Source organism: Clavelina lepadiformis, chromosome 2, assembly GCF_947623445.1.
Source record: "Clavelina lepadiformis chromosome 2, kaClaLepa1.1, whole genome shotgun sequence".
Classification (NCBI taxonomy): domain Eukaryota; kingdom Metazoa; phylum Chordata; class Ascidiacea; order Aplousobranchia; family Clavelinidae; genus Clavelina; species Clavelina lepadiformis.
The window spans coordinates 3,975,866-3,986,263 of record NC_135241.1 but is presented as its reverse complement, the minus strand read 5'-3'; the positions used below and the strand labels follow the sequence as shown (position 1 = coordinate 3,986,263).

The window sequence follows — 10,398 nt, the reverse complement described above, 5'->3', positions numbered from 1 at the left end:
ATTTGCTTGTGCAGACGTATTATCGTCGGCTCAGAAGACGAGTGGTATATATATCATCATTACATTAAAGTTTGCTTTGACCGAGCGCTAAAATGATATGAACAATGATTACACGAACGCGTGTACGCCTCGATGATCACACACAACGCGCTTGGACTGGTCAAAGGTTAAAACTTGTATGTAAGCTTAGGTTGCATACTGTTATCACTTAGTAAACTACAGTTTCTAGTAAAAATTCAAAGTCACTTTTAACGGTTAGACATTGTAATCAAAAGGTTTAGGGGCTAGCTTGAAAATAAACTACAGTATGTTAGATTTATTGCTGGGAAAACAAAATCCTTTTCAGACGCCCACGTTCAAAGTAAACTGTGCAGCTGAAGTTGACCAAAGCGTGAAAATACCAGACACTGTAACGGACGAAGGGTACTGCTGTGAGTTTGGTTCCACAAAATTTTACACTCTATGCGGGTTCGCTGGGATCTTAAGCTGTGGATTAACGCATACTGCGTGTGTACCTCTTGACCTTGTAAAGTGTCGAATACAAACGGAGCCAGAAAAATACAAAAACACCATCAATGGATTCAAAGTCGTTATTCGTGAGGAGGGAGTGCGTGGTCTCGGAAGAGGATGGGCGCCGACCTTGATTGGTTACTCCATGCAGGGCTTGTGCAAATTTGGCTTATACGAGGTATTTAAATCCCTATACAGTGGTATTCTGGGACCAGAAAATGCTTATCTGTGGCGGACCTCACTATACTTAGCTGCCAGTGCGTCTTGTGAGTTTTTTGCGGACATAGCGCTCGCACCAATGGAGGCTTGTAAAGTTCGCATGCAACTGAATCCAACTTTTGCCAAGACCTTGCGTGAAGCATTTCCAAAGATGAGAGCTAAAGAGGGGATTTATGCGTTTTATAAAGGTCTTACACCATTGTGGGGCAGGCAGATTCCATACACCATGATGAAGTTTGCTTGTTTTGAACGCACGGTTGAAGCATTTTATAAGTATGTTGTCCCAAAACCAAGATCCGAATGCAGCAAATCCGAGCAATTGGTTGTTACATTTGTGGCTGGATACATAGCGGGTGTATTTTGTGCAGTTGTCTCACATCCATCAGACTCCATTGTTTCTGTCTTAAATAAAGACAGCGGAAGTTCAGCCATGGAAGCACTGAAAAAACTGGGGCCATACGGAGTTTGGAAGGGCCTAATGCCACGTATACTCATGATTGGCATAATTACTGCGCTACAATGGTTTATTTATGATTCAGTTAAAGTGTATTTTAAACTTCCACGACCGCCTCCACCAGAAATGCCTGAAAGTTTAAAACGAAAACAGGTAACACAAGATTGAAAAACTGATGTTATTTTAAATTGTATTATTTCTTATCAGAAGAAATTAAATAACTTCACTACAGTAATAGGTTAGTGTTTTTGCTTAAATTTTGTTTGAAATTGCTCGGTATAGGATGTATTCCTGCTGTAATGGGTTCTTCTGAATACCAGTGCCCAATGTTTACAAGGTTACTTTTGTTTATACAATGTACCCCGGGATACCATTTTGAAGATTAGAGACTAAACAATCCAGAGTAGATTTAAAATGTGTTTTGCCAGAATAGGTCGAAACATTTATATACCACTTTGACTCAAATATTAATATACCTTGTTTTATTTTTAATGCACTGTCTTAATTGCAATATTGTTTTTGTTTGATCGTTTCAATTGCTACCAGCGTTGTGTACTGTATTTGTTTTAGAGGCACCCTGCTCTATCCTAGCACTTCTGTTTAATAGTTTTTTGTGTAAAATCATTTAAATGTGGTTTATTGTCCGAGATATGCAGTTACAACTAAAAGTGTTTGTTTGTAAACATTATATTTAGTGACGTCAATAGAAATCTGATTTTTTTTATTGGCATAATTTTATTCAGACTTTAGTGTCACATATTTTCTTAGTACTTACTATCAGTAGTTTTTTTTTATGTTAAAATTTGGTTATGCAGTCACGTTTATGACTATAACCCTACAATGTTTAATAAAGCTAATATTACTAAACGGGTTACTAGAGCCTCAGTTTTGAAACCGGTCTATGTACTAATATTTTTCTTGTGTCTGCACTATCAACATAGATATTGTTGTACCCAAAATTTGAATATCTATACTTTACTGTAATATGAAATCTTGCTGCATCTGTTAAAACTTACGTATATATATTTCAGAAATACAAAATTCTTACAGGATAAGGACTCTTAAGGAGGTTAAAATGAGATAGTGATTACAGCATGTCTCGGTAGGTGGACTGCTATAAATTGTTCATAAAAGTTAATCAATGTTAGATAAAAGATGCAACTTTGGCAACTATGTAAAGTGCACTACCTGGTGTTGCTGTTTTATACCAATTCTGCCTATAAACCACAAGAACTTTCATTTTAAGTCATGCTTGTCCTGCGTCACCAAAACTATTGATCGTTGTATTAATGTTAGCTCCATCAAGAAAACTCTGAAGCTACTTTCCATTAAGAAGTTTTTTTGGATTTGTCACCACAAACCTAATCAATGCTGTCTGCCAGTACTTAAAGTCAGTGGCACTGCTGAGTTTGGAAAAGCAAGATAAGGAAAATCAGAGCAGTGATTTGGTTCTCTTAAAGATTATTCCATCCAGGGACTAGATGACCATTTAATCAGTGATTTTGTGAATGATGTTTAACGCTGAATATTGTTCAATGTTGCAGAATGGTAATCAATAAAATCTGGAATGCAATAAAAAGTGGTTTAATTAAGTTTCAGGTTACTACTGAGGACTGTCCTGGTTTTAGTTGTTAGTAGGACTGTGTAAATATACCTACAATGAAATTATAATCATACTAATCAAAAATAGAAGCACAAAAATTGCACTAGCATTAATTAATTAATTTTCCATACGAGTACTTTGTTTTTTTTATTTCGTGTTTTGGATTATTGCGGCATCAAGATTAGTTGAGGAATTCATCTGCGCATAAACATCATATATTGGGATTAGAGTAGGTTTTAATCCTGCATTACTATGCAGGAAACTTTTTGTTGCATAGCATTAATTTTCTAACATGAATAATTTGGACGATGATGGCAGTGACATACATGCGACTACCGCTGAAGCCATTTTCAAGGCAGCTGGAGAAGGCAATCTCAAACAACTTGAAGATGCCTTTGCAATCTTGCCATCTCTGTCAAAGGATATTGCAGACTCACGCGGTTGGACTCCCCTTATGCTTGCTGCGAGAAATGGCCACCTCAACATCATTGAATTACTCCTTAAAAATGGGTGAGAAACAATCTCAAACAACTTTTTGCACAATATTTCCTGTTTATTGCACGTTAATTATTATCGTTTTAATGTTTGATGTGGTTCATACAGATACTGCTGTATTACATAATAATTGAATTAGCATAGTTTTACAATAAAAGTTTTTAAAATCTGTTTTGTGCTTTAACCTAGGGCAGATCCACTAGCAATGAATAAGAACGGCCAGACTGCTACTGATGTCGCATCATTTTGGAATCAGAATTCAGCACTAAACGCAGTTAGAGGATTTCTTCGTGCAAAAAAATCTCCTGAACTAGAATTCGTAAATTACTTCAGCCACGGTGTGGTGGACAGACAGGCATACAAAAGAAGTGACAAAGGTCACATTGAATCCGTGATGAAATCAGAAAAGGCTCGCTTTGTGGTATTTGGTGAGCTTCGGCTGCTTTGTGCAAAAGCTTTACCACCAGCAAAAGGGAGCCGAGTGTTGTATTTCACTTGGCATGAAATGGAAAAAGTCCTGAGCTTAAATGAAGAAGACATGGAACGCGATATTATATTTCTTGGTGTTGGTGATGTCAATAAGGGTATGTTGTTACGAGAAACGGCAGGAACAACGGACGATAGCTATGCCTATTTTGCAGTAAATTTCAAACAGGTAAGTGCCAAAATGCAGAATTAATGTGTAAATTGTGTATACAGTGTAACTTAGATTCTTAAGTGAGGTGAAAACCATGTATTGATGTTCTTCTGCAACCAACAAGGTTCCCACTCAAGAGCAATTTCCAATAACTCATCGAGAAGGGGAATTCGTAGGAAGAGGTTACAATTCTGGCATCACTGCACTCCAAAAGGAGGAGTCGGGTCTGGTCGCCCAAGCAAGGGCCGTCCTGGCCTGGCATGACAAGTATATATGCAAACGAGCTATCTTTTTTCTTGCACATCGTTGCATTAACTAATTACTTCATCTTTTGCAGATATATTTATTGTCCAACATGTGGAAGTAAAACGGTCATGGTAGACTCCGGTTATAAGCGGCAGTGCGTGTCATCGGACTGTCCCAGCTTAAATGGTGCACACAACACCTGCTTTCCAAGGTTTAGAACTTCGTCTTTTAATCGTGTGCCTGGAAATATGAAGCCATTATTTGATGTGTGAATTGTGTTTGAACTTTCAAGTTTATGTGGTCACAATTATATTTGCACAGGACAGATCCTGTTGTCATAGTCCTTGTCACGTCAAAAGATGGAAATAAATGTCTTTTAGGACGGCAGAAACGCTTTCCACCTCAGGTCTATTCCTGCCTTGCAGGGTTCATGGAACCAGGTAAATGAAATTGACTAAAAAAAAAATAATTTACTCAGTTTGCAAATTAGCATCATTATATCTGCAATGATAAAATGTTTTGAGAGAAATCAAGATTTTTTTTCACTCCTACACTTCATTCTAACCACAATCCCTGGATTTAACATATGACAGGGGAGACTATAGAAGATGCGGCCAGAAGGGAGGTCATGGAAGAAGCCGGCGTGAAAGTCGGGAAGTTGGAATATCATTCCTCACAGCCGTGGCCGTTTCCTTCAAATATAATGATTGGCCTTATAGGGCATGCTGTCTGTGATGACATAACAGTGGACAAAGTTGAATTGGAAGATGCTCAGTAAGTTGTATTGCTACAAATAGGCGTAGAGTTGCCAAAGGTAATATAATAGCCTAAATATTTGTTGCGATTCTGCAGGTGGTTTGAGAGGGCCGAAGTGGCAAAAGCAGTAGCTGAGGGATTTACCAGAGCAGAAGGCCTTAAAGTTCCTACTCCCAATGCTATAGCCTACCAGCTTATAAAAGCCTGGTTAACAATGACCTCTAATTTATAAAAACAATGATCTTTGCACCTTCAGTTAACATTGTGTGCAATTTGCTGATTTGTCAGGGAAAGTCAACAAATATTTTTACATCATTTTAGATCTTCCTTTATTGCGCAACTTTTCTTAGCGTTTAACCAATTGCTTTAATCTTATTTATCTCAATTGCTTGGTGTTTGCTTTTTTTAGGAATGAAATAAATTTAACGACATTAAAAATTTTTAATTTTGCAAATTTGTACACAGAAACATTATTCCAAAATTGACTCAGGTCACATTGTTAACTGCAGACAGAATTACTATTTTTCTATAAAACTCGGAGCAGAATATGTCAAATAAACAAACTTTGCTCGCAAATTGGCTGCTAGCCAAATAAATCTTCCCAGCCTTAAACATTCACCTAAAGGCTAAAAATACAAAATTATCGGCTTTTGAGCATTAGAAAATCTTTATTACATTTTTACTAATGGAGGAACACCCATTAAGCGTAATCCATTTCCTAAAATAGTTTTAGCGCAGAAAAAACAAAGAAGCCTTGCTTGGGCATCTGCTATATCTGCACCTTTGACAGTACAAGGAATCAGTGCTTTTGCCGTTAAGTGACACAGATCAAATAAATACCGAAGTAAAATACAAGGTTCTAGCGTTTCATATAGAGTCTTTGTCATGGTTGTATACTTGTTTAAGTGTTCGATCAGCTCTACAAGAGATGGTTCTGATAATATTCTGTCAACATCTACCTGGGGAATACAATGAACACCAGCATTTGCTTCCAAACTGCAAAGTCGACAATGAGTGGCTTGTAAGAACAATCCACTGCTACCCTTAGATGCTAAAGCTGCTTCCAAGTTAAAATTGTAGCCTTTGCTTAAACGCGCTTTTAAGTCGTGATAAATTAGTCCAGATAAAGCTACAATTTTTGTAACATCATCTTTTGGAGTTAGCGGCATTTTTCGTGTTTTGCAATAAAGTCTGTCCTCATGTGCCTTTTGGTAAGCATCTTCCAACAGGTCATGCAAGAAGGTCATATTCCCTTTGCGCGTTTGCATTTTATGAATACGACCAAAACCCACGTGCATCAACATTTCAGTGTTTTTATCTGCCCAGGGAAAACCCATCTTCTCCAAAATGGCAAAGATTTGGTTGAAGTGTTCAGCCTGTGAAATATCAGTCACATAGATCATACGGTCAAATTTGTAATCATTGAAACGGTCGATGGCCGCTGCTACATCTCTTGTTAGATAAAGCGAAGTTCCATTCTTTCGTGCAAGCACAGGGTGTTGATAAATCTGAGGCGATTTACTAAGCCATTTTGAGCCAGCCAAATTCATCTTTAATGCCCCGTTATCCCAATACAGCAAATCTTTTTCCTTTAAAATTTCCAAAACTTCCCTACTTTTGTCAAGATACATTGATTCTCCAGAAAACACATCAAATTCAACACCAATGGAGTGGTAAAGCTTTTTATATTCTGAGATACTGAGTTCTCGACAGCATTTCCAAAACTGCAATGCATCAGCGTTACCATTTTCCATGTCCAAGAATACTTCTTGTGCCTCTTCCTTTATTTGGAGATTTTCCTCTGCCTCTTTGGAAATTTTTACATACAACTCATAAAGATGAAACAGTGGTTGCTCTTTTAAGGCAGTTGGGTTGCCATACTTTTTGTAAGAAAGAGCTAATAAAGCAAATTGAACACCCCAATCTCCAAGATAATTCATTTTACATACGTTGTGTCCAGCGGCTGATAAAATTCCACTGATTACGTTTCCTACAACTGTTGATCGGTAGTGGCCCACATGGAACATTTTGGCAATATTAGGTGAACTATATTCAACAATGATGTTTTCTTGTTGAAGGTTTTTAAAATAATCCGTGTGAAATCCATAGTCCTTACCACGTGTGTATATCTCTGACAATAATTCTAAAACCTGCTCTGACCCTGATGTCACAATAGGTGCCGTTGAGGAATAATGACGAATTGCTGGTAAAATTTCGTGACTGAATGTTCTTCTTAATAGATTGGAAAGCATTTTGCTGTCTGACTGAAAAGACAATTGCAATTACTAACAGCTGGTAAAGAGGGCGTCCTGTTCAACCAAAATTAATAAACAAACCTCTTTAAACTTCTTTAAATTTCCACTCCTGTCTACACATGGGACACTGCTGATTCATCTGCTGTGATTGTAGCCACTTCAGAATGCAATGCATGTGAAAACAGTGAGAGCATTGACCCCAAACTGAAAAACAATTGGAAAATCACAGTTTATATAAAAAACCAACTATAATACATAGGTGTGCAAGTCAGTCAGTCCCGGGAAATATAAAGACAAACTTGCATTAAGATTACAGTAACTTTTTGACAATGAATGCCAGTTTTACCTATTGGACAATCGTCTCCTGCAGTTTTGCAATTAGAACAGCAATATTCAAATGGATATCTACAGATGCCACAGCTGTCGTCAGATGCTTGCCAATGCCAGGTTGCTACTGCGTGCCACTTTTTAATTTTAACTTTCATTACAGTATCTCATTTGTAATATAGATATAAACACTTTTTACCATTTTAACCTAAAAAGCATAAAAACGTAAAACTAGCAGCAAAGAGACAATATAGTATATGTGAGGCAGTTGAAAAGAACCTATTTCTAATGTCAATTTAAAGATCACATGACCATAGTATGACATACAACAAATTAACAAAAATAGCAGTACAATAGATCGTACAATTTTACGAAAACTCTGCTAATCTATGTAGTGGACTTTGTTGCAACATGCATATTGGAAAAGTTATGTTCTTTAAGATATTCCCATCCACATTCCTCAAAATCTTTACGCTCCATCCAATTGCAATGCTGGGATAAAGCCCATTTTGCCGCACCTCTCCAAGCATCCAGTGAAGGATCAGCTGCTTGACGAACAATAATTTCAGATTGGTAAGGACGAATTTGTATCATATCCTTTACTACTCTTTCTCTAAATCCATCAATTTTTGTATTGCCTCCAGTGATAAAAATATTCTTTGCCATCAATTCTTGAACCTCCTTTGAATAATTTTCCAATAACATTTCAATACATTCACTGAGACCGGACTGGTTATATCCTACTAGAGACGGTTGAAAAATAATTTCCGGGGCCTGGCATTTCTCAATGCCACATTTAACTGTACCCGTTGCAACTTTATCGAGCCGATATTGTTCATCAAGGTCTCTTCTGATGGCCTGAATATTGTCACGCATTAGCTCTGTCTTTTCCTTTAATTCTTTTATGCTGGAGCACCCAGCATCTGCAGCTACTTTTTCTGCCGCTTCTGTGCTTTCTTGTTCAAGTTCAATCACACATTCAAGTTCATACAGTTTGTGTTCTGCTTGCTTCAGTTTCTTCTCTAGTTTTAAAGGACCACCCAGAATATTGCCAGTTTTAATATTGCTGGGAGTTGTGCTAGATGAAAATTGCAAAGTGGTTGCATGTTTGTCTTTAAATCCAATATCACAACACTTTGTTATCTCTTCTTGGTAATTTGGGGCGACATGGCAAAGCCCATGCACAACTTCATCCATTCTGCTGAGAGTAAGTTCTGAGACAAGCTGTGGGTGTTTGAACTGAAGCAAGCGTTGCATATATGCACTACAGTTGTAGCCTCCAAGATTTATGCGACAGCAGTTCTTTATGTCTGCTTTTTTGCCAAACACAGGTAAAACATGGGTGCTTTGAAAGCCAGAAGAGACAATAAGACCAACCTCAGGTAAATCAAACTCTGGCATGTTATAACCATTACTAAATAAGCAATCAATGCCATATGCCAATTTGGGGATGCAATAACTTTCAAATAATAATTCGGACATCTGTTTTCTGCAATAAGAGGGATTAGCTATTGCTTCAGTAAGCACTAATGGATGATTTATACATCCATCTGTGCTTATACCTAAATGTTTAAAAGCATAATCAAGCAGAGTTTCTTGCACTGAATAATTAACCACAACATTAAAGTCATATGGAGTTCTCAACAGCCATCGCACAGTTTCCAAGTCAGCAATTTCGTTAGCAACTTGGATGTCCCAGTCTTTTTCTTTGCGGTTTCCACGATTTTTGGCGATGACATTTTTGAAGTTCAAATAAGGATGCAATTTTGTAGCCCATCCTACACGACAGTGGTACGACCCATTGTCAATAATAAGAGGAATGCTCTCAGTCTGAAGTTGAGCTTCATATTCATGCAAAACATCTGGACAGTTTTGCTCATCTTTGCATGTGTAAAGATTCAACATACTTCAAAATAGGAACAAAAAAAGGATACTATTCATTTACGTTTTTCACTAAAAATGACTAAAAACTTAAAATTGTTTATGATGGATGACTATGCCACCTTGCCAATGCCGAATAAACTTGATGTTAATGGTCTAAGTGTGTTTGAAAATTTTCATATTTTTGCACAATTCCAATCTTTATTTTCAGCTGTTCTTGAAGCGCCTTTAATATAGATTGTTGTTCATCCAATGTGTTGTCAATACCTTCAGCTTGTTGGATTTCTAGTTTTGCTTGATTAATTTTTTCTTTCAGCTCTAAAACTTTATGAGTAAGGCTTTCAATGTCACCACCGGTCTCCAATCTACTCAAAATTTCATAAATATCCGACAAAAAGCATAGGTCAAAAGGTTTCTTCTCTTTATCTTTTCCACTGTTATTCATATCAGGACTATATTATCGTAAAAATACAATCAAATATTTACATCTGAAGAGAAAATAACAATTATTTTCACAGACAGGCAAAGGTGATTGTCAGATAAACTAATGTCAGAATGTAGTGTCAGTGTGTCATCAAGGTTTTGGTCCCAGACTGCAATGTTGTCGCAGGACTTGAGAAAGGAGATGACAGAGAGATGACTGACATATGTGTAGGGATAGCCAAAGTAAAATTTTGAATATGCATGCATTCGAATCGAAATTGCGCAGTTTAACGAACGAAGTGACTATTTCACCAGTTGTCAACAAAGTTGCAGAATCACAATACGGTGACCGGGAGTATTCTGCTAATGGGTTTATCACTCTTGTTTTATACGGCAAGAAGACGGCATTGCGATGGCGTAGTGATTAACGTTAAGGCTTGTATGTTAGAAGTGTCGAGTCTGATTCCTGCTTTTGTTTTATTTCTTTTATTGTTCAAATTTATTTTTAATTTAATATAGGCCTAGTCATGAGGGGTGAGAAGTTGGGTCAGAGGGGATAAGTTTTAAGTTAATTTAGACTTTGGAAAAAAAT

The 10,398-nt window shown here is 37.1% G+C and overlaps 3 protein-coding genes and 1 pseudogene across 5 annotated transcripts; 2 read left to right on the top strand and 2 right to left on the bottom strand.

Moving 5' to 3' along the window:
* Positions 1-55: 55 nt before the first annotated feature.
* LOC143445120 (solute carrier family 25 member 3 pseudogene) lies at positions 56-1,354 on the top strand (annotated as a pseudogene).
* A 1,714-nt stretch (positions 1,355-3,068) lies between these two features.
* Positions 3,069-5,159, top strand: LOC143445119 (NAD-capped RNA hydrolase NUDT12-like). 2 transcript variants are annotated; one of them, XM_076943998.1, is made up of 7 exons: positions 3,069-3,296; positions 3,476-3,936; positions 4,043-4,185; positions 4,256-4,375; positions 4,486-4,604; positions 4,758-4,938; positions 5,017-5,159. In XM_076943998.1, the coding sequence occupies exons 1-7, from the start codon at positions 3,095-3,097 to the stop codon at positions 5,150-5,152; spliced, it is 1,362 nt and encodes a 453-aa protein (XP_076800113.1). In that variant the 5' UTR covers positions 3,069-3,094; the 3' UTR covers positions 5,153-5,159. The 2 variants fall into 2 exon arrangements, with proteins under 2 accessions (XP_076800113.1, XP_076800112.1); XM_076943997.1 differs by having other exon boundaries at positions 3,471-3,936.
* Positions 5,160-5,232: 73 nt separating this feature from the next.
* LOC143445117 (putative arginine--tRNA ligase, mitochondrial) lies at positions 5,233-7,381 on the bottom strand. 2 transcript variants are annotated; one of them, XM_076943994.1, is made up of 2 exons: positions 7,257-7,381; positions 5,233-7,184 (listed from the first exon to the last, which is right to left on the bottom strand). In XM_076943994.1, exon 2 carries the CDS (start codon positions 7,170-7,172, stop codon positions 5,592-5,594), a length of 1,581 nt encoding a protein of 526 aa, XP_076800109.1. In that variant the 5' UTR covers positions 7,173-7,184; positions 7,257-7,381; the 3' UTR covers positions 5,233-5,591. The 2 variants fall into 2 exon arrangements, with proteins under 2 accessions (XP_076800109.1, XP_076800110.1); XM_076943995.1 differs by having other exon boundaries at positions 5,233-7,180.
* Positions 7,382-7,710: 329 nt separating this feature from the next.
* On the bottom strand, positions 7,711-9,912 carry LOC143445118 (actin-related protein 5-like). Its single transcript, XM_076943996.1, has one exon. It carries the CDS (start codon positions 9,405-9,407, stop codon positions 7,890-7,892), a length of 1,518 nt encoding a protein of 505 aa, XP_076800111.1. The 5' UTR covers positions 9,408-9,912; the 3' UTR covers positions 7,711-7,889.
* Positions 9,913-10,398: the final 486 nt, after the last annotated feature.

What these genes read in the sequence shown, in the direction of transcription:
- LOC143445118 (XM_076943996.1), bottom strand. Translation starts at nt 9,407, where the DNA reads ATGTTGAATCTTTACACATGCAAAGATGAGCAAAACTGTCCAGATGTT.
- LOC143445117 (XM_076943994.1), bottom strand. Translation starts at nt 7,172, where the DNA reads ATGCTTTCCAATCTATTAAGAAGAACATTCAGTCACGAAATTTTACCA.
- LOC143445119 (XM_076943997.1), top strand. Translation starts at nt 3,079, where the DNA reads ATGAATAATTTGGACGATGATGGCAGTGACATACATGCGACTACCGCT. An exon ending in GAATTACTCCTTAAAAATGG is followed by an intron (nt 3,297 to 3,470) that starts GTGAGAAACAAT and finishes GCTTTAACCTAG; the next exon opens with GGCAGATCCACTAGCAATGA. An exon ending in TGCAGGGTTCATGGAACCAG is followed by an intron (nt 4,605 to 4,757) that starts GTAAATGAAATT and finishes AACATATGACAG; the next exon opens with GGGAGACTATAGAAGATGCG.